We start from the raw sequence: 26928 nt of genomic DNA, 5'->3' as shown, positions 1-26928 counted from the left end.
GTGCCCGTGTGTATATACATGTAATAGATATAGCTGTAAGGTCATGCAAGAACAAGACGCCAGCTTATTAACATTGAGGTTTAATGTAAAAATGGTGCCAAGATTTTAGTTGTTGCAGTTTCTCGATCAGCGAGCATTTGTAACGTTTTATATTTGAACCCGATACATGTAGTGGGTCTTTGAATCGGGAGAAAACAACAAATCAAAGAAAACAATAGAACAAAAATATGAGAAAAGTTGCAAACTTACGTGGAATCTTTAGGGTGCCTCGTAAGTTCTGAATCCTGAACGGTGACATTGGTTGGCATACCACCACTCTCACCGGACACACCCTGTTTCTTGTTCCTCTTATTCTCCAGTAAAACGGCCAGTTTTTTACCCCCATCTCCACCCCCATCCGTAACTGCTGGTTTCGTCTGGCTAAGCACGGCCCTGAGTTTATTAACTTCCTCCCTGACTCGTAAGAGTTCATCATCTCGCTCCTCTACCATAGCATTTCGAATAGCAAGCTCCTCATGGCATTCCTTAAGCTGGACCTGAGCTTCCTGGAGCCGGAGCTTGAGCTTCGTCACCTCCTCCGTGTTCGCGCTGGTCTTGTGGTTGAGGCTCGAACCTGTGTTGTTGTTATACGGTGCGGCGCCATTACCCCCTCCTCCATGTGCATCTCCCCCTCCTCCTCGTCCTCCGCCTCCTGCGTCCGAGCGCGCCTGTTTACTGTGCAGGCCCGCGCCATTTCCCATGTCGTTGGCTCCCTCCGACGGTTGTTTCGCTGTCTGCTCCGATTTGCCTTCTTTCCCGAGTCGCAAAGAAAAAGGCATGATGATAACGTTGACGCGCACGCACGGGGTAGCAAAAAAATCGCACACGTCACTGCACGCAAAAGATACGGTTGGTATAGCTCGATATCAACACAGTGCGTGCGCACCGTATCTTATCATAATCAGTATCGGAGTCCACCTGTCACGGTTATATTGTCACGTTGCCTAGCAACGTTTATTGTTATTCCACGTGCTTTTTCTGTGCAAAAAAAATCACACCCCACTCATGCAGACGATAAGTATGATCGATCGTTATCTATCGGGTACAAAGGTTGTCCAAATTTTATTGAGATGTCGAGATAGTGGTATGCAATCCAATTCATGTATCCATTTTGTCTCTCTCTCTCTTACTATCGAGTATGTTTGATTAGTGCACTCTATAAATCCATAAAGGTAAACAGCGATAGAGGAATGTCAATATGAATAAATCTCAGAATTGGATCTGAAGGGTCGGTTTTTCGAGGTAGATAATTTGTCACTTGTTTCGTAAGCTTGCCATAAATGTCTATTCGTCCATCCCTTGATGTGTGCGCTCTCTGCCAAGGACTTCGGACTCTCTCAATAGCCAACTTCCGACCACAAATATCCAGTCGATGATTTTACTGCAGATCTACGTGGAAAGACAAAGATAGAAAAGGAGGTTAAAGAGGATAAATCGCATTGACATTACAAATCATTTAAAGGCATTGTTTAACAAATCCAGTTTTTCAAATCTGAGATGCACGGCCCTACGTGTTATCACTGACTGTGATATGGTGTAATATTGAAGTCCTAACAAAATTGCGCTTCAAAATGATGATGAAGTGCTTCAAAAAAGTTTTTAAAAAATTGAGTGACCGGTTTTACCACACTCATTTTCCACAATAGACTGTAGTGTTATACAAAAACTGTTTAAAACTGTGTGGCAAACAGTTTTTGACATTTCTAATACCAATCATAAATATCTTGCTAATCAGGCAGGCGATCGGCTTGTAAAAGTTAAGGGGTTCCTGACCGACCTAAAGGTTTATAATTATGATTGCAGCATGAGCTAAATCCAGGCTGTTGTTTAGAATATGAGGCAAAGATACCCAATCCCTTTAAGCACAACAATTGACCATAAAATGCAGGACAGGGAAAAAAATCATAAGCTTTAGAATTTCCTTCCTGGTATAAGCCTATAGCTCATGTTTGCGGTGGTTTCAATACACCTCTTCAAAGAGAAAACTGTCAGTGTTGTTATTCCTCGAAATTGGAAGAATAATTTTTAAATATTTAAGTAGGGAAACGACAAGAAAAAAAATCATTGATAGAAGCAAAGGGTAAGATGTTTTTATTGCTTCTGGTAAGACCATGCTTAATTTTGTACAATCTTCGAAAGATTGCTTTTATAGACATCAAGAGTTTCGTATGCTACGTGGCCTTTACGCCTAGTTTTCTTATTATTTGTCATGTTTATATGACTAAATTGTGATTGAATATATTTCAGGGTGTTGGGAAAACAGATAGAAAAGTTTCAACCAAGATTCTTTAAAATTAAATGAAAAACGTTTCGTGCATGAAATCGATTGAATATTCATGCATTTCTTGCTTGTACATGTTTGTACTTTAAGTTTTTTCTCCTGGAAATAATTTAAATTATATTGATCTGGTATGGGCGTTCTTATGTCACGAAACAAATCATTATTTTTGTTTAGTTTTAACTTTGATGCTTTATGTCTGTTTTTGTATTCCTTTGTGTATCTCTTAAACAGAACGCAAAATAATTTGCTAAATTGAACGCGTAAACTCCTGGTTTTAACGTTTTGAAGGAAATGGGATTTGTGAAGTGTTCGTTAAAATATCCTCTTTCCATCTAAATTTTCCACAATTTATGTTTAAAAAGACTTAAATTCTGTTCAATATACAATTTTTTACATATATATATATATATATATATATATATATATATATATTACAAGTGAAATGAATATGTAACACTTCCTATCTATACATGCTGCAAACATGTGAATTTTTAGTTACTGAATCAACATTGTTCCATTATTTCAAGTAAAAGTCAAATTTACAAATAACTACGCACCGTCAATGCTTAGAATGATCGCTTATGGACACTATTTTATATAACATGTCGAGGCTTTCTACTGAGATTTTTTTTTTGTAATAATTATTTTCTTGAACAGAAAGGAAGTAGAGCAAGTACGAATAGTGGAGTAAGAAAGAAAGGATACTTGAAGAAGAAAGAGAGAGAGAGAGAGAGAGAGAGAAGGGCTGAGGTTGTTGCCTACGTAATAATCATCGGAATTAATTTGAACTATAACACAGCTGAAGTTTCTAGGCATATTTATCGATTCATGACTTCTCAATTATCTTTGAACTTCCCTTGTTTTGTTGTTTCATGTTTTCTTCTCAATGCCAGAATTGAACGAAGAATTTGATCATTTCTTTTACCTTCTTTCAAATTTTGTTTCCATACGCGAAGACAGAAATCAATAATATGCTCCGATCGATTCCGGGCGGTATTCTGTTAGACGCACATAAAATGAACATCCAATCGCCTGCTCGGGGCCAGATGGATGTTAAACTATCATTAATGATGAACATAATACCTTCTGGTTCTCAACACTATAACATGAAACATTTCGAAGAGACACTTGACATTTTCAGGATCTATTCGGGGAGCTTTGAATCGAACGATGATGTGCTTGTGAAGATTTCCGCGTAACAAAAAGTAATAAATCGAATGAGTGACGTACCAGGTGCAATCAAGACACGCTCAAGTATTGACACGAATTACAAAGGGAACAGAAAGGCGAAGTAGATAGAAGACAAAACATAAATCAAACTAAGAAAAGACGAATTTGAAAAATACTAAGAGAACGTGAGAGTATATACATCAATTGTTAGTAAGAGTACATCAAACAAATAAACAAACCAATAATGGTAAAATAAAAAATGATAACCACAACTTCTTACTGTAAATGGCGTATTCTAGGTATCACTCAATGGTTATGTTTGACGAATACATCGAGCTCAATATTCATAAATAATTTATATCGTTTGTTATAGTAAATCAAAGTTACACACATACATTAAACTTTCAGCCGCTATGTAAATATCAAATATCCGGTTGCCTCTTTACTGAAATTATCGGCATCAAAGCCAACATCAAAGTGTAATAAGAAATACTTGTCATAGTAGTGTTAAGAGACATTATTGAAAAGTTTTAAATTCTTTCGTATGGTTTCCGCATATTTTGTTCAGTCGAAACGTCTTTGTGTATTGCTTAGCGACTAATTGCTTCATGAACAGTTAAGATGAAGACACTCTCATTAATATGTATAGTGCTCCTATGTCAATCAGTTCTTGAAGGAGAATTAAAACCATTCTTTGGACACGTAATATGGTCTCCATTGTCTGATAATTTAAGTGAGCTTTTGTAATAATTAATTATGCCCGTAATTACAACTAAGCAACAAAGTATCTCATAACGTTCAACATTTCGCTTTTTATCATTTACTTTTAATATGTGCGCGTGATATCTTCAACAGTCTACAAACACGAATTTTAAAGAGATTTTTTTTCTTCAAGCAAAAGCTCTTATTTTATTAGAACATGTTATTCATTTACACTTTTTTTTTTTATATCCGTTGAAAGTTCGCAATAAATCAAACGATGCAACCCAAATCTTTACAAATATGACCTTGAGCAAATTTAATCTGGATAAAATCCTTTCTTCCTGTTACCGGAAGGTTCAGAAATAAAGGATTGCTGGCGTTTTGTTTCCATGACTGAGGTCGCTTGCCCTATATTTCGGAAAAAACCTCCCGCGTTTTATTAGGTTGAAACATTAGTTATTGATAGAGGGCAGCATGCAGAATTTTGCCTTCTGCATTTTCAGCAGATAAGAGAGAACAAGCCAAACATTCGACAATGGTCTTCGTGTTTATCTGTGGGCACAACGCTATGACATTCTAGAGATATATGAGAGATGTCTCTCCGTTAAAAGAGGTTAATAACCACGAGGAGCTTTCAATATGGTCAATTACTTACGTATAACTATAAAAGGGTCATTCTAATATACTGAGAGGTTTGTGTACGATCAGTACGGTAATCGTAATTGGATACGCGATTCCATGAGTATTAAATAATTCAAATATTAATTTACTAAAAGGCTTTGAAGTAGGTTAACGAGGCTTGTGCCCTTAGTTATTCATCTATAAAGAAAAAAGGTCCACACCACATGCATTCCTTTTTCAGGAGCTCTTTACCTGCTATTTTTCAGCAGTCTGTCTCCATTCTTGATAACATATTGTGTATATTATTCTTCTAATGTCCGTTCCACACGAGACGCCAACTAGTGTTAACGCAAGGCAGCGTCAACGACTGGCGCAGTCTTTCACGCATCATGTGAGCAAACATTGCGTTGAAGCACTTTGATGCATCATGTGAGCAAACATTGCGTTAAAGCACTGACGCAGGCACCCATTCGCTTCATAATGTTAGATTAATGCGTATTATGGAATTAATTGGCGCAGGCCATTGAAATATAACGCCAGGTAGAATATTCTCTTCACTGTCCGCTACGAAAAGTAGTTTCCTCGCGCATGAGGTTCAAATTAAATACCCTATTGTACTTTGTATAGAGATCACGATCACATCTATTTTCGAGAAATTAGCTCACAGGTTATTTCAGTGCCCTAGTGTATGTCCAATAGAAATAATTTTCGGATTACGTAACAAGTAATTGTCATGTTCTTACATTTCAATAGGTGACGGATTATAATTGCCTCAGGTTGATAATAATAATATTCCGCTTTTATATAGAGATCACGTATAAGTCTCGAAAGTAGTTTTTAGAGAAATGAGCTCACAGGTTATTTCAGTGCCCTAGTGTATGTCCAATAGAAATCATTTTCGGATTACGTAACAAGTAATTGTCATGTTCTTACATTTCAATAGGTGACGGATTATAATTGCCTCAGGTTGATAATAATAATATTCCGCTTTTATATAGAGATCACGTATAAGTCTCGAAAGTAGTTTTTAGAGAAATGAGCTCACAGGTTATTTCAGTGCCCTAGTGTATGTCCAATAGAAATCATTTTCGGATTACGTAACAAGTAATTGTCACATTTCAATAGGTGACTCACAAGGCTATTATAATTGCCTCAGGATGATAATAAGAGCATTCCGTTTTTATAGAGATCACGAAAGTCTCGAAAGTAGTCGCTATCGTGTTATAGAGAAATTATTTCACTGTCGCACATTTCAATAGGTGACGAAAAAGACTATCAACATTGCAGTAAGGGTTTGTTTTGCCGAAAGTCTTACCGACCGTGTTTTAAGCAAACTATAGTGGCATGTGTATATTGGGCATGGTCATACGCAAAGCTCACTTAGGCTAGGCTATAGTATTACAGGCCTGCATGTACCATAACGACAGTACCCACTGGAGATCTTGTCTCGGTCGGCATCTGTGATAATGGATAACTTCCTTGATTCCTCCATGTGACGGGGGTGCAGAGGCGGATCTAAGGGGGGGGGTCGGCGGTTTAAATCCCCCCTCCCCCCTTGTGCGGCCGAGTGAAAAAAAGGGGGGGGGGAACAGTAAAACGGCGAGATTTTTGGAAAATCTAGGATCCGCCACTGGGTCAACCCCCCCCCCCCCCCCCCCCCCCCCATTGGCAAAAAGCTAGATCCGCCCCTGGGGTGTTTTGGGTAATCACTTAGTTATTCTGAGATGCAGTGAACTACATGATTGGCAAACCAGTGCTCTCAGTGAGAGTCTGCCGTTTCAGTAAATTGTGTAAAATGTTTGGTAACGCTCTTGTTTTTATTTAATACTTATTTATATTTTTAATCACACACCTGAGAAAACAATGGCCTTCTCATCTCATGATTGCAGCAATCAGGTAATAACAAGAGTGCTTCTTTGTTTTTTATTAACTATGTTGTCAAATTACCTGTCTATCTATATGATTGTTTTCGTCTTTCCTCTCTCTCTCTCTCTCTCTCTCTCTTCTCCCACTCTCTCTCTCTCTCTCTCTCTCTCTCTCTCTCTCTCTCTCTCTCTCTCTCTCTCTCTCTCTCTCTCTCTCTATGTGACTCTTCGTCTCTCTCCTCTCTATTCTATCGCTCTGTACCTCCTGGCCCTATGTATGTATATAATTTTTCCCTCTCTGTATAAAGCCTTTTTCGTCTTTTTTTCTTTCTCTCTCTCTCTCTCTCTCTCTCTCTCTCTCTCTCTCTCTCTCTCTCTCTCTCTCTCTCTCTCTCTCTCTCTCTCTCTCTCTCTCTCTCTCTCTCTCTCTCTCTCTCTCTCTCTCTCTCTCTCTCTCTCTCTCTCATGATACCACATTTTATTCATTGGTTCTATTTCTGTATAAACGTTGCCTTTTGCGTCGTGACTGAGCAAGCTACAACTCAATGTAGCACTACGCCACCTGTCGGCAGAAACATGCCAATCTTCCCAAGATATGAAACTACTCTTGGTTTTCCCAACTGATTTCAGGATGATGTGAATCAAGCTATGTCCACTCCACTATTACTTTGTGGTTTCAATCTGGTCTTCAAACATATTTAGACACTTGAATGTGCAACTTGTTGTTAAGGAAAAAGAAAAAGAGGCAGACAGAAGAAGCAGTGGTTTGATAATATCAAAGAATGGACAGGTCTCACATATTCAGAAGCCAAAAGATTAGCACAGGATAGAAACAAATGGAGAAAGACAACAAGAACATGTGCAGATGTGGTTGCCAATCGCCAGCAACTGACGGTGGCAGCCAGGTAGCCAGGTATTGAAAAATGCGACACTCTTTTGTCTCCCCTTCTCTCATATTGATTAGTTTGTACTACTCTTCATAAAAACGAGTGTTCTCTATCTCTCTCCCACGCTCATAACTTATTAAAGATCTCTCTTTTCTCTCTTTCTCTCTCTCTCTCTCTCTCTCTCTCTCTATGTCTCTCTCTCTCTCTCTCTCTCTCTCTCTCCTTGATGGAAACGTTGCCAGAGTTGACCAGAACAACCAAGCGAAGTATGTTAAAGGCAAATGAAATTCTTTCCATGACTCTCCATTGTATCTGTAAGCATCTTCGCCACAGCCCTGTCATAGCATTAACAGGAGAGATTCAAGGTAATTTGATGGATTTAAGAAATGTTTCCATTATACACATTAATCTACCGATGGCGCTAGAAAGGAATACGCCAAACATAACGTCGATTGTTCCGACCCCCCCCCCCCCCCACCCCCTCGCGCTTTCTCCCTCTCTCTTTCTCTCTCTCTCTCTTTCTCTCTCTCTCTCTCTCTCTCTTTCTCTCTCTCTCTCTCTCTCTCTCTCTCTCTCTCTTCCCTCCTCATGTTCATATCTCATTCTTTTCTAAAACTACACGATGTGTTATCTTTACCTTCCGTCTTAACATAAAAACCACGCATTTGGAACCACAGAACACATCCGTGATGAGTCGATGAGAACACGTTGACAGCTGAGGAGGCCGCTGCACACAAGCGGTTTTTAAGATTGCCATTTGGGTTTTGAGGTTTTCTCGAGATTAAAATAAATCGGACATTGTACGATTATCTATCTCTATACCGAAGCAAACGTTTAGATTCATTGGCTAGCGTCTGTCAGCAAGTTCACTTCATTTTTCACACGTATATTGTCTCTATAGTATTGTACTTTGTTGTGCTATTTAAATGATTCCGTTGAGTCAGTCAATGGCAGCTCATGTATTAGTTAATCTAGCTTTAAAAAGACAATTATTCTTTTAATTATCTATTTATATCTATGAGGTGTTTCCATTTTTTTCTCAGAGTGGAATTTCCCAGGAGCATCAGGGCTTGTTTATCACAGTGACGCCCGGCATACTAGTGACTGTGATGGCGGAGCACTTGTCTGATCACCTTCATCTCTTTAACCTGCCACAGTTATGGTCAGTATCTCATTAACGTTCAGGTCAACATAGATCAACACCACAGAGAGGTCAATGTATATTAAATGGAATACATTATGAACCTTCACCACTAGCCAAACACGCAATCTGATTTAATAACATGCCTGCTACTGATAGACAAACAATGAGAACTATCTCCAGAACTATATGATCACTATGAAAATCAAGATAAAGTTGAGTTCTGGTAATGCGATTGCATTGTGAAAGAAAATGTGTGGCATGGATCAGAAAATGTTGATCATATAGCATGTAAGTATTGGTGTGTACTGCAAGGTTCTGGAGTCATCAAAATCATAATAAATTTGGCCCAGTCTTGGTAAAGTAACAAGCACTGTACACAGAAATATGTATATGGGGACTACACAAATGGTGTCTGGGCTATATCTCGATTTCCATATGTTTGTAAGCTCATTACTCAGCCAGAATACATTTTCTACCAAAATTTATTGTTTGGCAAATGACATTTATTTGTAATCTTTAACATTCAGTGTAAGTTTCGTTTGATTCTGTGAGAATTCATTTTCTTTTTTTTTCTCCCGGAACTCAAGTTTATCTTTAATAACACCACCAACAACAAACCTATAAACCGAGGTCAAAAAGAGATTACACGAGTATGCAGGTATATTGAATAATACAGTGCTCACTATATAGGTGGACTCAAAAGGTGATCCGGAGTTTACTCCGGCGACGTTACTTTGCTCTAGGTTTTATTTCGACAAAGATATACTAAAAGGATAAGGTAATGGTTGAATTTTGTTATGAGTTTTCTTTTTAGGGCTATGTTTGCATGAGTCGAATACCCTAATATAATGCAAGAGATAATGACATCGAGTGAGGGATGGCGTAGGATGGGTTGTATCTTCATCACCGTTCATGTTGCCTTCTTCGCTTCCACCGCCACTGCCCCCCCCCCCTTCCCCAGGAGAAGATCTAGCTTTTTGTCAAGGGGGGGGGGGGGAGGGGGTTGACCCAGTGGCGGATCCAGGATTTTCCAAAAATCGCGACGTTTTACCGTTTTACTTTTTTTCTTCTTCTTTTCCCCCTTTTTTTTCTTTCTGTTCTTACTTGGCCGCCCAAGGGGGATTAAACCACCGAAGACCGCTCCCCCTAGATCCGCCTCTGCCCCCTCCTCCCCCCTCTCTCTCCCCCCCCCCCTCTCTCTCTCTCTCTCTCTCTCTCTCTCTCTCTCTCTTCCTCCCTCCCTACCTCCTCCCTCTACCGTCTCCGGTTCTCCGCTCTCTCTCTCTCTCTCCCTCCCTCCCTCCTCCTCCCTCTCGCACTCTCACCACCTTTCTCCTCCTCCCCTATTCTCTTTTCTCTCGCCATTCGACGAGGGGCACATGACCCCCCCCCCCCTTCCGTGCCCCTTACCCCTAAAACTACACCACTGTAAGTGCCACAGACGCGCAATCCATAAAACCAAGGGTGTAGATCGATATGGAGGAGTGGTAGACTAGCGTGTGACATTGACACTTTGGGTTGATGAGGAATCGATTCTGTGACCGTGATAACAAATTTAATATGCAAGCGATCTGCTTTAGAAGAGACCGTGATTTTTTCAAAGTAAACCGTGGACAAAGAAAACGCTATAATAGCTTGAACATATACGTTTATTATAATTAAAAGCGAAATGTTCGTTAAAACATGCCAAAATCAATATTTATAATCGTGTTGGTTAAAGGCAGCGCAAAACGATGGCATTTATAGGGAATACATGACAAGAATCTTCATATACATGTGTATACCGTATATTCATATTACCGAATTTGTAACAGCGTTTAAGAGATTAATACAACAAAAAGTGTCCTCGCTATGACAATATTACAATGAAATCCGCTGTGGTGTTCTATAACAAAACAACAATCCCACCGCCTAAACGACTCCTACCCAACCCTTTTCTGGACATTACCCGTGATGTATTCTTTCTTTTTTGTTGGGCCTAGCGTTGATCTGATATACAATATAACTTTGTCTGGTCGTGGCTTGCGATATTCTAAGTAATTCTTCATGTTAAATAAACGATCCACTTTAAATCTGAAACATGATGTCAGCTCGAGAACGTTCTTAAAAATAGAGGACGGTGTTAAGGTCAACCTTAAAAACCCTTGTTTTTCTATGCCCTCTTTACATCTATGACGTCACCTAATGTAAGAGACCAAATCTTGATCGGCGGGCCCTTATTGTCACGAGTCTTCAAGAAGATCTTCGAGAAGAAACTTCGATTTTCGTTACGTCCCCTTCTAAAAAGGGTGTCAGTTACCTAACTGGCATTCTACACACGTAACATTCTAAACATGTTGCGAATGCGACTAACAGAGTTGATACTTGTTTTGTACAGATCAATTTCTTTTGATGATTTTTATATTTTATAGTTGTCATTGTTTCTGTATGTGTCCTTTCGGTTGATCAAAATATCAATTAGAATCTTCCCAATGTGGAGGGCTTAACCGTAATCATAATTAAAAACATTCGAAAGCAGTGAATTAGCATTTAACATTTGTGTCGCATATGTTGCAAAACAAAGTAAATCATTTTCTGTCCCTTTTTCGGGGGCGGCTATGATACTTATGGATCTAAAGTTTTTGAGAAATTGAATTATAAAAAAAGAACGAAACCATGATTTACAAAACATTTGTTTAACTGCAACCATTTGTTTTAGAGAATAATTCAATCCTTTCCCTAATACTGCATTTGCTCTGCAATGTAAACAAACGTCAAATTGTAATAATAAGTTACAATATCTAACCAATAAAAATTCAATTTCCACTCTTTTGATGGTCTTCCGCGTATAAGATTACAATGAGCGTACAATCAAAGGGTCCCTTGCGAATTACCCCCCCCCCCCCGCCGCCCTTAAGCGATTACCCCGCATGTGCCCCCACTAAAATGAACTTGGCTACGCCGCTTCTAATTCTCTGTGTAAATAGTAGAATACTCTAGGATTGAATTTTGCTTCAGTAGCATACTTCTCATAATCGTGACTAATTGTGGTTTGGAGGTTTCTAACTCATTAGACATAACATCCTTACAATCACGGCAATGTATGAAGCAAAACAAGAGAAGATGATTGCGAAACGCTGCTGATTATTTAAAAACTCCGCAAGTTGTATGACACATAAAGGAACATGATATTTTTTTATCAGGCGTCACACAAATGAGCGGTTTTGAGGTTACTCGTAACGGTTTATGTAAATGAGAAAGACGAGGCGAGAAATGCCAATTTATTTGAATCGTAAAACAATGCGGTGAATATTTTTATGATTCGAAGCTGAATAAAATTTAGAATCCATCTTTTTATTTAGCTATTTTGTTTGTGTCGCGTTCTACTCTCCCGCCCCCCCCCCTCTCTCTCTCTCTCCCTCTCTCTGTCTGTCTGTCTGTCTGTCTCTCTGTCTCTCTCTCTCTATATATATTGGTTTCTTATTTCGTATTCTAGGCTATGTTTATCTTTAAAACGTCTCAAAACGTTTCTTTTATAAATAACATCCAAAGTTAAGTTAACTGAATTTAAGGAATGTACATGTATGCTAAAGCGTATCTCAATCTTCTCTGTTCTTTCCTCTCCTTCCTGCTACTGCAGATCAAGCGGACATGATATACGCCATATACATGATATATTACTTTCACTATCAATATAACCCATGTCGACTTTGTTTATTTATTTTTTCTTTATCATTCTCCTTTCTGTATGTCTCTCTTTCTCTGTGTGTCTCTACATATATCTCTCCCTCTCCCCTTCACTCCCTCATCTCCCTCTTTTTCTGTCTCTCATACACACACACATACACGCACGCACACACTCTCTCTCCCTCTCTCTCCCTTTATCTATCATTGTCACTCACTATATGCACCCTTGCCACATCTTGACGTTAGCGACCATCCAGGCATCCACCTGCCGAGCGCGATGGCCGAACGATATCCGCATGACCATGCGCTCAAACCACATCCTGTGGCGCCCTCAAAGATCATACCAGAAAGTTGTGCTACAACACTCGACTATGAATTCATTTAATAAAACCCCATCATTTAAGCAATACATGGAAAATCGATTTGCGGTGGCTATATAGGGAAAGAATAATTCCGAGTATTTAATACGCTTTAAAAAAATCACCTGCTATCATGATGTAAATGAATTAGATAAGGTTGCAATGATAACAGCAAAATAGAATATGAGAAATCATAACAATCCAGATAGCGGATAGCATTGCAAACAATTGTGGATAAGGAAGAATCATGATTGTGTGTACATGATTGAGCAACTGGAGATATCATTATGACATTGTTTATGGTATGACTAATTTATTAATGGTTTCGTTGAAACACCCCCTCAAGAGCGGCTGGCGAAAGATCGTATTAAAATATCCCTTACTTCACAATAAGTGCTCTTTTGATGCGAAACTACTCAAATTATGTAATTACAATCCTCTTTCGCCCCCGCATTATTGCTGTATATATTGCAATCAAAATATTAGAAGCAAGGTACGAGAAATTGCTTTAAACTAGCGCGCGTGCTGGCTCTTTTTTTACTATCCTTTATCGTCATTTTCAAATATAATTCACCCCCCCCCCCACCACCACCACATCAAAATAGATGATCATCGGGTTACAACCATGCAGGTTGCAACTTCTCACCTTTACAATCTTCCTCACCATACATGTACTTTTATGTGATAGTAATAATAGCTAGTTCTCATATGGCGCTTTTCAGGACCAAAGGCCCTCTCAAAGCGCTTTACAGAGATATATATTATTACCCCGGTCATCAGATTCAGGATTACCCGCACACAATGTATGCACATTCTTCACTCCCTGGGGAGCATTCCAGCCAGGCGTCAATTTTACAAGCGCACACTTGCTAATCTAAGCACATAAGCTTTCGCATTCTACCGGGTACCCATTCAACAACACTGGTTAGAGAGTGGCAAATGTAGATCAATGTCTTGCCAAAGGACATTAGTGCCGCGGTGGGACTTGAACGGCGGACCTTGTAATCCACAGTCCGGTGACATATCCGCTCGTCCACGACACCAGCAAGTAAGTATGGTTTCCTCCGCATACATGCCATGATTTGCTCAACTTTGACCCCAAGCATGATGCCAAAAACATCTGGATTCGAAACGTATTAATGAAGAAGAATTGGGCACAATCAATCTCAATTTGGGTGCAATTTGACGCAGATAGGTGCCATAATTGCACTCTTACCACGACAACGATACCCATTTAACATGAAAAGGAGGAGATAAACGCGGGGACAAAAATCACTTTCCTATGAATCTTAGCTTGAAGATGGGATATTTTCCTTTGGGATGACCCCATGGTCCTTATTACTGGGTAATGCGAAGTTTTAGTGATCATTATTCGAATGATTTTCTCCTCAAATCGATTCGAGGGATGTTATTGACCCAAATGGACCATAAACAGCGGATTGCTTCAGAAAGATTGGTGATGAGATACGCATTTGAAGAAATAGTTAGGCGTATAGATGTGAGACACTATATTAGGATAACACTGGCAGCAGTGTTTATGTTGCGTTCTAAAAATACACCTGTACCACATCCCCTTTTTACATAGGAAAAGTGCCCCTTTAACTTTGTAAGAAGTATCGTGCTTGTGCATATTTCTTGTTCAGATATGGCGCAGAAACCATAGCAACAACAAAATAAGCCGCTGCTGTTTCCTTTTTTCGTGTAAATAAATGACAACTGCGTGCAACAACTTGCGCGTTGTCACTGAGCTCTGTGTTTTAAGAATCAGACATGAGAAGAGTATTACACTTTACGTCGTCATAAAAAATAAAAAACAAACCGCCGCGGTTTATCTTGTCATATCCGAACGGGCCTTAAATAATCAAATTTACCCGGAGAGAACAAATACTTTAGATACAAGATATTCCCGTTTAACACAATACATTATTGGTGAAGTATAGGAGCCAGCAACTGGCGCGATCGTAGACGAGTCATGCAAGATCGACACAATGCACAAAGTGATTACAAAATTAATAGTGCATATTGCTCTGATGATTGGCGCATGCACTTATACTTGCCTATACACGCATATTATTTAGCAAAGGTAATACATATGATAACGCAGATACTGTGTGACAAACAAGCTTTATCACGTCACGTCTAAACTTATCATCTAGTTAGATTAATTCAATTACAAAAATGATCGCTTCCAACAACGGCTCAAAGTATGATTGCTTGCGCTTCTTGGACATTTGCGGGTGTTCAATCAAAATTACCAGCAATCAAACCAAAACTCTCCTTTGGTTTTAATCCTCCTCCCCCGGGCGTTCAGCTTTTAGAAGAATGAAATAAAGACAATATTACATGACAGATGCGTTGTGTTTCGATGGTGATATCTTTGCCAGGGGGTATGAATGAACTTTGGTAACAAGCTATCTCGGGACAGGTGCAGGGAAAATGCCATTGAGCGAAGAGTGACTTTAAATATCAAACTCTGTTCAACCTCCCTTTCTAACTATACAGGAACCACCACAGTCAGTCTGATCTGGCATACATGTACCCAGTAGTATTACAATCATAGAATAAAAACATGCTTGCTTCATTTTAAAAATTACCCCTAGTTTAATCAATGTGTATGGATTATCTAACGTAGATAACGTAGATAATAGTTGTCAACATATCTATAGACATGTCAACATGAATAATCCAACGACCATGATCATGAGTTATTCATTCGCTGTCACAGTGCATTCTATTTTATCAACAAAACATCTGCCGTCCTTCCTGTTGTAAAGAGTAGTTTATCCCAATATCTATTTATAATGAAATGTATTTCGAATAACCCTGTTACACCACTCGTCTTCTACCGTGAGCATGATTTTCTTTTACTTCTTCAATCTCAGTATTCAATTAGCCTACTTTTAGGACAAAAATGGTCTTAATAAAGGGGGAGGGCGCTTGTTTTTGTTTCGAATTCTGCGGTTGATTTTATTGGAGAAAGACCTAAGATCACGATTTTTAACGACTCCCTCTTAATCTTGTCAAATTGTATCTTCATCTCTCCTCTTTATTACCCCCCCCCCCCCCTCTCCCTCTCTATCTCTTGCCCTCTCTCTCTCTCTCTCTCTGTTGATCACTCCTACCTATTCATTTTTCTTTCCCTCTCTCACCATATCCCTATTTAAACAAAATTCAGATAAAAAACATCTATGACATGTTTATCTTACAAGTCTGCTCATTTAGTCAGCAATTCATCTCTTTTTTGCAGATGAAACGTTCGAGTCCATGTAACGTTATATTTATATGATTCCTTTTAAAGTATGATTTATCCAAATCAGACAAGCCTCTCCAATACGGTTTATACGCAACTCTGCAACGAGCACGCATTGTGGCTCACAGATTACCCGTTTTCACTCGTCTCGTTAACAGAGGACAAACCATTGTCTTCCAAAAACGACTGTCTCTTATTCTCATGAACGATAATTATCGAACCCATTTTCACTTAGACTTTAATACACATATTATTTGCTTTGTGATTAACTTGAGAGAAACAAATTTGTACATCTGTTTATGATTTTAGGGTATCTGGTTCCAGCAACCTTTTCCAAGGAAATCTGAAGCAGGAGGAGAAAAAATGAGACTCACCTTACCCTATATATATATCAAGAGGCAGCGGCATATCTGATTTCTTTCGAAATAGGACAAATTAAGTAAACGTAAACCTGAATTCATATATATTTTCAGAAGATGAAATGTCAAGTCATAACCTCTGCATTTGGCTTTGGTCCAGCATGATTACTAAGAGCTATCATGTGATTATGTTTCAAGGAAGACTGCCATTATAATAATTAAGTTTTGACAGAAGTGTTATCATACACCGTCAGTGCCTACAGGTACACACCGTTCAGTCGTGCCCAAAATGATGCGTGCAATAACAAGAATATTTTTGTGAGGAAAATAACACACCCACGTCCGAATGATACCTTACAATAAACGAGATGAAATCGTACTTTTTCATGAATAAAGCCTTTAGGTTAAAGCTACTAACATGGCTTGCATGCATTATGATTAATCTGTTGTAAAAGGTAGTTTCCAAGATGAGTGTAGTAAAAAGCTTTTTTGTGGTCGGGTATTAGCTGGCAGATATATAGAATTGAGCGAAAAGCCGCTGTTTCCGAAATAGATAAAAGTCCACAGGGGAAAACGTATTTCAGAGCATTGTGAGACGTAGTGCAAATATAAAACTTTTACGGACAGGGTTGTCCGAAGCCAATCGTACAAATTATAACTCGTGTATGTATCAATGTTTATTATGCATTACTGTTGTAAATACTCTGTTCTTTATGTTATTCTTCAAATATACTTGATTTTGTTAAATTTTCTCTGTGCTGGGTAAATATCTTAATTATTATCAATTATTATCATCGTTATTATCACTATAATTTCTATTAATATTATTATTATCAGTAGTAGTAGAGGTAGTAGTAGTAGTAGTAGTAGTAGTAGTAGTAGTAGTAGCAGTAGTAGTGGTAGTGGTAGCGGTAGTAGTATAGAGGTGGTAGTACTAGAAGTAGTAGTAGTAGTAGTAGTAGTAGTAGTAGTAGTAGTAGTAGTAGTAGTAGTACATTTATCAGTAGTAGATGTAACAGTAGTAGAAGAAGTAAAAGTACATGTATTAGTAGTAGAAGTAGCAGAAGTATCATTATTATTATAATCATCATCATCATCATCATCGTTATCATTATCATCATGATAATTACCATTAACATAATCAACATTACCATTCATTAAACCGCGAGCTGTCACGGCTACCAGATGGGCGTGGTGTGGATGGTATTATGCATGTCTTTTTGTGGAAGCCTGTAGACCCTGTGCAATAACCATATTGGTTCATTATCTATTACCCCGACTCGACACCCTGCCTGCTCATAAAGCGCCACGCCTACTACGTCATAACCTCTAAGCAATTTTCGAACCCACCCTTCTTTTGGTCTAGTAACGTCCCTGATCACACCGTCAGACCAATCTTCGGATATAATGTCAGTGTTGAGTCGGTTCCGAGTCAGGCTCGCTGATATGACTGGGGTATAAATCCGCATTGAAAACCTTGTCCGACTCGAAATCAATTAGACCGCTCAATCTGAACATGTATCTCATTTCGCGCTGAATTCAACCAGGGTTGTGTTCTGTCGTTTTACGAGCCATTTTCCAATTTGCAAATGTCGCTCTTGTGTCGCTCTTGTGTCTCTCTCAGTGTCTCTTAACAAGCGCTAATTAATAACATGACAAACCTACTTTCATGACCCAAAGTCTATTTTTATCATGAATAGTAACTACTCTGTTGTACCCTGGGATGAATAAAGACAAGGGATTCATCACATTAAGTGACATTGCATCCTCGCTAAATACCTTAACAGCTGATTAAATCGAAAGCGGTAGTGTCAAGGGGAACATTACAGCGTATCATACCATTTTCAACCAAATGTATTCAAGTTTTGATGAATATTTTAATGCTTTAGTCCACAGGAGACTTTCTAAAATATAAGAAATAAATATTTGATTTGATGCGTATGGAATCTGATACGACTATCAGTTTTGATTAATCAAACGAGCGCATGACCGGGGAAACAACATTAAACAGATTTGCAAAGCTGGAGAAATATACTCGCCAGGGACTATTGAATTATCTCGGCGGTGATCATTACATGGTTACCATGGTAATAACGAGGGTATATGATACGGTTGTTAATGACAGACTCGAGTCCATTGATCGGTAATACCCAAGCACCCGACAGACCAAATTTGTAGTAGGGTCCATGGTAGGGCAAAACAGTGAAGAAAATAGGAGTGAGTCCGTACTGGTGTTAAGAAGTCTCGAGGTAGTTCGTATTTTGCTTGGTTTTGTGGTATAAGGGCAGAGTTGAGTACTGTTTATGCGATTACATAGTGAAAAAAGCTGTCTGAAAACAACTGTGTGAGGTTGATTGGACAATGGATAGGAATTTATGATGGTAAACTGTGAGGTTTTGTAGTATTATTGACGTAATTTTGCTGAAATTCACATACACTGAACACAAAGTACATATATGCAGTAAAGTGACCCGGTAACATTGTTAAAGGTTGATGAAAAAACTGCTTAATTTTTGTATGAAATGTTACTTATTATATACTTTCTACTGTACTAAAACTCTGACATACAAAAAATTCTGAAGAAGTTCTCAAACAAAGATATTTATGGTTTTCTTTGAAGGCGTCACTGTGTAACACCCTCTAACAGTAAATTCTCCAAACCAATTTTCCCAACCGTTTTTCAACGAAAATATTAATATAGTTGGGAGAATCAAGGAATCGATCAGATCAGTTTTTCCCAACTCGATCATTAATAATGGTCTGTTTTCACTTAAACTTCCAGATTATCTTAAATTGAACATTTGGAATTGAAGTCACTACCTCAGCAGCATTTTCTCTCATCTGAACAATGTTACTTAGTCCCTTTAAAGTTATACCTCAGCCAGACCGCCAAACCGACTAGATAGTTACATTCACCAATCCTAGGCCATGTGGGGATAAGGTAAGTGTTCTGTCCGGTCGGTAAACGGTCCCGTGTCGGCCTCGTTGACGTGGCTGAGGTATTTAGCGGGAAATATAGATAACGGAGGTAGCTCACAATTCGGTGCTGATTTCGCACGAAAATGTCAAATTCGATATTCCACCAATATATTGTGGCTCCCCATAGCCCATATCAAGTAACTCGTATCTTACGCAGGTAAGCTAGATATTGCTTTTCAATCATTGATCACGTTGATTGGAAGGTATTTTTTCCACAGTAAAAGATATCCCCTAAGTGTGATTCCATTGCCTATTTGGAGAGGATTCAATGTATTGACACCTTTGAATGTCTATTGCGAGTTGCACACGATGCGTCATTATTTTGTTACGCCGATAAATCCTATGAAGGGTATTAGTGCATGCGCCGGGAACTAAATTCAACGCTTGCACTGATGAAATTGAATTCACCTTTTGTACATGTTGTCACTCTCAAATCACGGGTCATAGACCGCGTTAGTCCTTAATACAGTTTTTCGTCCGCCCAATAATGTCTCGTTTGCAATGAAAATGAATATACCCTTGGTCGGGGAACACGAACTAATCAAAACTGTGAAAGTAATATTCAATTACCTTTTTTTTCAAGACCAAACTGTTTATAGTTTCAACTCCACGCTAATAAGCAATATAGATGTAACAACGAATACCAGTAGCACGTCTGTATTGTTAGTTAATTTATATGATGAATGACGCTGGGGGTAAAATTAATTAAGTTATAACACCCTCATAACATTTTCATTAAATTGGGTACTATATATAAACATGACATGTTAATATCATACACATGGCTTTTAATTGTATCGCTACATCGGTTGAATACAATGATTGGCTTGGGTTTCTTTTTTCTATTTTTCTCTATCAGCCATGCATGTGTAGTTTTCACAGCACTCATATTTCATTGTGGTTTTTCTCTCTCTGAAAACTCAAATAATATTTTAATACTTTTAATATTGCTTTTTTTATTCACCAAGGCATGAATAATTGATTAAAATAGGTAGTATGTAGGACAGCGAATGTCAATAAACTTGATAGAAAAAATTGTAATCAGAAGCTATTTTAAGGTTTCATTGAATCCAGGGCTCTTTACAACATCGTTTTAATCGCAAAGGTTATTTAGAAGTCATATACTACGATACACCGTCACATTATAAACAGAGTTCATAATAAACACACAAACCGCCCAAATAATTTACTTGCAGAGTTTCAAGACTTCATGGTAGGATGTTAATACGATCAGCTTATCTGTGGATAGAGTAATAGCCACTCACTATGGTATTTCAAAGGAAACCTTCTACTAATACTTCTCAACCGTAATTCATCTTTCAATACAATCGACTAAATAATTTGGAATTAATTTGCAATCAATATACATATTCTGTATCGCAAAGACTTGATTCGTTAATAATTTCCTATACAAATTTCCAATCACGTTTTAAATAAGAAGGAAATGTGTATTAGGGGCTAGTTCGGAAGGCTTTTATACGGATTACGGGCTAATACGCGGCAGAATTGAATATAGCCTGTAAAGTTCTTTCCCTAATTGGCAATGATTGGCGTAGAATATAATGGTCAACCTTGTTTATATTGATATATTACTCTCACTCGGGAGAGACAGAGTTTCTATTTACAACTTAATACATCAGACACGGATACATATTTTGAACGTTACAATATTATATTATTTCATGAGTTTTACATGATTTGAAGAACTTCACTCTGAATGTAAGTTTGCATTTATTCTCCCAATCCAATTTGAAACGCATGATTGACAGTGTGCCTTCATGCGGACTGACGGAAAATTCAATGTTTTCCACGAATAAAATGCTTAATTACGCATTTTTTATGATTTATTGTAAGTAAAAATAGCAGGTATATAGGACAAATGATGTTTAATGCTAATCTAAACTAAACCAATAAGTAATTGACACCTAAAATATAATATTTGATTTCAAAGTTTCTCAAAAAAAGTTTACATGACGATCATCATATTTCATCCCAGGCTACATAATAGAATGCTCTTTTTTCAAGAACATCTTAGTTAAATTACGCCATAATATTCAATTATATCGTTCTTTTTTCATTGTTTATTTGTTATTCAGTTATTGATGGTATATATATTCGAACAAAAGATAGATGGATTTTTCAATGAATTTCAATGAATAATAATCAAAATACAATTGAGATTTTACCAGATTGTTGCTCCTTCGCAATATCGCATAATATGAAGGTCGTTTGTTTGATATATTATAATATTCTGGATACTATAGACACAGCTATTCACATACACAGTCGGCTATAGAAATGACTTATTAATTCAGTAATCATGAAAGAGAAGGGAAAACTGATGAACAATGTTTGTTGAGTATTGTACTGTTTCCGATATTTATGACTAACAAACTTTTATATTCGTCATGAAGTGGAAACTTTGTTCATCAACATCAATACTTTGAACCGTTTTGAAAATGAATAACTGAATGAACCACGCCCTTATCCTTTTTCTTATAGAGTGGTGAAGTGTGACGTCATCAAAAGTCTATTTTTAGAATTTCTCAATTTTTTCTTCATACATTAAAATTAATGTCCAAATGTCGAAAACCAATTGAATATGTTAAGTATTGGCTTAGATATGACCATCTGAATGAATATATTTCCTATATTTGCTCGGGCTCCTAACCATTAGGGAAATGAGGCAGTATACAATGTTTTTTATTGTAATATTTTCATTATTGACGACAGTGCAATATGTATGTAGAGCAGTGACGTTCTCACTCTTCCGTACTGAATTTATTCCTTTTCTTATCAATTGCATTTCTTCTATATACACCTTCAAAATATATCGAAGAGAGAAATTACTACGGCTAAAGCCATACCCACAAATGATCTGCATAGATGAAATCAAAAACTGATTACAGTAATCAATCAATCGTATTTTGTATCCTGGACCCGTGTTCAGTAATCTCCTGAGACGTTTTTCTTAAGTCTAAGAAAAATGTCTTAGAATTTATCTAGGTTAAGAAGGTTGCCTCATCCATATTTTTGGATTTCATGCTCATGAAGTTTAAACAAAAATGTAAACGTGTAAATGAATATTAACTGTGCTCTCTATACCTAGCTCTGTGTTATAAAATACACCTTTTTGAAGCGTATTGCGCTTTACGTCATCATACAAATAAAATAAATAAAATATTATATGCAAAAGGAGATTAGTGCCACAGCGGGACTCGAACCGCGGACCTCGTAATCCATAGTCCTGTGACATGTCCACTCGACCAAACACCTCTTATAAAAGAACATAACCCTATTGTTGCATTATAATGTTGCCCGACTTACGTTTGCCCAGTTACATCTGCCCAATTTATTTTGAACATTTAATTGGGTAAATGCATGTAGTTAATGGTTGGGAGAAAATAACCCAAATGTTAGACAAAATGGCCCAACTCTAATTTCCCCAATAACATTACCCAATTATTTCATCGGTTACTACATGGATGGTAGGGAATAACCCAATTATTGGACAGCATTTGCCCAACATCGATTTGCCAAGTAACATCTACCCAACCTATTTTTTACCTTTCATTGGGTTACTTCATATAGTAAACAGTTTTGAGAAAAATAACCCAATTATCGGACAAAATTTGCCCAACTTCGATTTACCCAGTAATATCTGCCCAACTTTCTTTTTACAGTGTATCCTCTCGTATATAGGTTTCCAGGTCATTTTATAGTGAGCGACTTCACCAATACGGCTTACCGCTTCATCATATCTGAGCGAGTAAGACTGAAGAGATGTAACAAGTTTTGGTATCTTCTCGTATATAGATTTCCAGGTCATTTCATAGTGAGCGACTTCACCAATACTTAGCAAGCAAAACCTTTAATTGAGCTTCAGCGCTGTTAAATGTATTTTCGTCTTTCCCTTGAGATGCGTGGGCATTTCTTGGATATTGTATATTAACACGTTATTCATATCTATCAGTTTCTCGATTCTAGATATTTCAGTTCATAAGAATCAGGAATATGATGTCTATCGTCCGGTAGAATTTCACATTAAATGAAAAACGAGGATTATCATGCAGGGCTTATACATGACGTAGATAGGTAAAACGGAATTTTTTAAGATAGGAAGATATTATTATATCTTCAAATCGAGGAAACATTCTATACAAAGATGACCCAAATCGCACGATGAGTATAAACACATATCACAGATCGCTCAAAAATGTCATTGAAGTGAAACCTAGTATAGCAACAACCTGTATAGAAAGACCATTATCTATGAGGACCACGATTTTGTATCCCTTGAACAGTTTTTTTCTCATTGAGTACAGTGACAACCTGCTAATAAAGACCACTCTTCTAGTCACTTTAAATGGTCGTTATATGGCAGGTTTCATTGTCATTTTTTAAAAACTTTTTAAACGTAGCCTTTGTAATATATCTTTTGGTAGGGGTCTCTTTTGGTGTTTGCCGCTGATCTTCTTGTTTATGACTTTTTTTTAAATGGGATTGAACGGAGGGATATAAAAACATAAAGAAGGATGGAAGACACATGGAAGGGAGAAAGAGAACAAAACTTACCTAGACTTCTTCACTGCCTTTGGTGTAGACTTTGGTGGCAGACAACTGGTTTATCTTTAAGGGCAGATCTCGGTCCCAATGGCAAGCATACATTCTGATAATGAAAGAGAAAAATACATTTTAGTTCCATTTCCATTTCATTCTCAACTTACAAAAGCAAGTGTGATTCATATCAAACCTATGTTAATTTTGTTTCCCTTCGTGATAAGTGATTAAAATGATATCACTATTTTATCAGAACTCTTACGTTAGAATAAGTGCTTTCTATATGTCGACGCCAGAAAACTGGCGTCAACAAAAATGTGATGTTCACTTCATATTTCGAGAGGTATCCCTAACATTTCTTCGTATGGTATTACAGCATGCATGCACATTAAATAAGGATTCCATGCGTGACCTTGCAATCTTTCCTCGGATATGAAACGTGTCCTGCTTTAGGCGATGATACCAACCAGTTGCGTAGATAATAGAGGGGTGCATGGGGTATTTCCCTCGAAAAGGGTGGCAAGAGGGGGACGGAGAAAAACGGGTGTTAGATGAAGATGAGGAGAGAGGAGGAATACGGAAGGGAAGAGGGGTGAAGATAGAGGGGTATGAAGAGGAAGGGATAGGGAGATAGGAGAAAGGAAGACTAGAGGAAACGAGGAAAAGGAGATCATATAGGGGGAGAAAGGAAGGGCCGAAGGGGAGGGGGACACAACAAACACAAGAATAAGAAAACATGACCCCCTTCTCAACCATGCAGATATTCCCTCAATCGTTTGCTCCACTCAAGCCTCGCATGTCATTCCACCAAAACCTGTGCACCCCCCGCCCCCCCGCCCCTCCATGACCGAAAGTCACTGGTACCAACAAACAACCACTGCTGAACCTGACCTACAAATTAAAGCTTAACTTTTTAGAGGAAAGGTGATAGACCTGTAGAAAATTGCTGGAAATCCTATTACCATCTCATTATAAGATCAAACCACTCTCCGCGTTCCATGTTTTCTTGTATTCTGCATGTTCTTTCCTTACTCGCACCCAACCGCAAAATTAAATGGTTTAAACATCATCATCCGATCCAAGCCGGTTAACACTCTAGGCCTACATCTTTTGTGTCCGAAAAACCGACTTTAATATTTGCATATTTGAGTGGATTATGGACCAGTAAAGTGAAATATCAGACACCGCTTCACTCCGCGTGGTGTGTGTAGGGATAAATTTCACAGCTGATGTGTTTTTTTCCTTCCAATTCCTGGCATGCAGGGGTTTCAGATATAATTTGTTTACGAAGGACTTCAAATCGTAATGTGATCTATGAGTAGGCCTAGCCAGGGAATTATTTGTCTTTAATTAAAATTTCGAAAGGATTTGAAGTAGAAATGCCGGTTTCAATTGAAAGCGACTGATTTATCACTGCAGAATGAGAAAGGAAGATAGAGAGAGAGAGAGAGAGAGAGAGAGAGAGAGAGGGAGAGATATCCATCCATCCTAGTGGCATATCTTCCGACGTACGACCGACGACATTATTTCGAATTATGTTATCATAATTGAGTTTTTGGGTGTGGTTTAGGGTTAAGGTTAGGCTAAGGTATATTGTTAGTTTGAGGATTGTAGGTAGGGTCTCGGCTATTGTAAGAAATATGGTACATATTTCAACGATCAGCATGTTTTACACAAACTATAATATATGCATATAATGCACGCGATGGCCCAGTGGTAGAGCAGTGGTCTACTCACCGGAAAGTTTCCGGTTCCAAACCAAATGGATGCACTAGAGATAGTGCTATTTAATAAAGCATTAATCCTCATTATACCAAGTCCCTCGGTGAGAACTTAAAGCCATCGGGCCCCTGGTTGCTTACCTACAAGCATACTATACTTTCTAAGCAGTCAGGTGAAATCAAACCATGAAACCAATCTTGTAAAAATTGTAATAGTATCGCCAATAGAACACTCTTTGTGAGTCCCCCTTCCCCCTCTCATAACAACCTTGTCGAGTATAAGGCTAGTAGCGGTGTCTGTCCATTATCACAATTATGAATCTAAATTAGATGTGAAATTATCGATCACAACACTAAGTGGTGTTCAAGGATGCTTATTTGTATAATGGATGTAATGACAATGACAATATGTAATTTTTATCACACACTCTAGCACGTTTCACCACGCTCCAACAGTTTGTTTTATGCTATAGAGTAATGCGTAGTCAAGGGGAATACGTTCAGGCATTTAGCGAGGCTACACGCTTGACATGCTTATTAGAATTCTATTATAAAGTAGTATACTAACCAAAGAGACGAGAACCACTGCTTCACTTAGCATGGTGTTCAGACAAGTCCAAGGTATTTGGCCAGTAGCTCTACCAAGGTATTTGTTTGTGGAAACTGATCAACTTAGAATTTCCTTCTCTTTTTGGTCTGATCCGATAACTAGGATATCAGTCAACTTGTCAGTAACATCATTGTCAGAAGTATCAAATTTGTAGAGCAGTGGGTGGTGTATGGAGCAAAATAACTTAGACATGATATACCCACATCTATAGAGTTAAGAGAGAAATCTGACAAAAACACACAATCTGCAAGTAACTTGGCAGCCTTTTCTAAATCAAATAACAGTCACATTCTTACCAGAATTCAATTTAAAGAGAGTTACCGAGCAGCCAATTTTATGAAAAATAGATAACGGAAATGAGAGAATCGAAACGCATAGATTCAACGTTCCTCAATACTGCTTTTCATTTGGAAAATACTTCAAAGCTCTGAAAATGTCTACGCTGGAAATAGAATCCAGGTCCCTGACTGTTTTATTCACCGAAACTAGAAACTTTGTAGACCTACGCGATAATTAAATGCTGAAATTGTTGGCAAGAAAAACTGAATGGATTCTCATCTTTCTTTTTCTTCTTCTTCGAGTGGGAGTAAAAGTCTCTCCGTGTCCCATACTCAGTGAGTCGCGCTGAATCTGACTTGACTCTCTTAGCCCATTTATGGTCACTTTTTCCTCTCATAATGTTACAACTTGGCCCATTTTGAGAAGAGCAATTGCC

General features: G+C 38.1%; 1 protein-coding gene across 7 annotated transcripts in view; it reads right to left on the bottom strand.

The window, feature by feature from the left end:
- Positions 1-26928, bottom strand: part of LOC585077 (cGMP-dependent protein kinase 1) — a 113109-nt gene that overhangs the window by 55214 nt on the left and 30967 nt on the right. For all 7 annotated transcript variants that reach the window (XM_030979249.1, XM_030979250.1, XM_030979248.1 and 4 more), the window contains exons 3-4: positions 23898-23991; positions 250-1428 (exon numbers count right to left, since the gene is read on the bottom strand). In XM_030979249.1, the coding sequence (XP_030835109.1) occupies positions 250-818 (569 nt within the window). In that variant the 5' untranslated portion in view covers positions 819-1428; positions 23898-23991. The remainder of the gene's footprint in view (positions 1-249; positions 1429-23897; positions 23992-26928) is intronic.

This window comes from Strongylocentrotus purpuratus, unplaced genomic scaffold (assembly GCF_000002235.5).
Source record: "Strongylocentrotus purpuratus isolate Spur 01 unplaced genomic scaffold, Spur_5.0 spur5_scaffold_10, whole genome shotgun sequence".
NCBI lineage: Eukaryota > Metazoa > Echinodermata > Echinoidea > Camarodonta > Strongylocentrotidae > Strongylocentrotus > Strongylocentrotus purpuratus.
The sequence above is the reverse complement of the archived record's forward strand: the minus strand, read 5'-3'. Positions and strand labels throughout refer to the sequence as shown.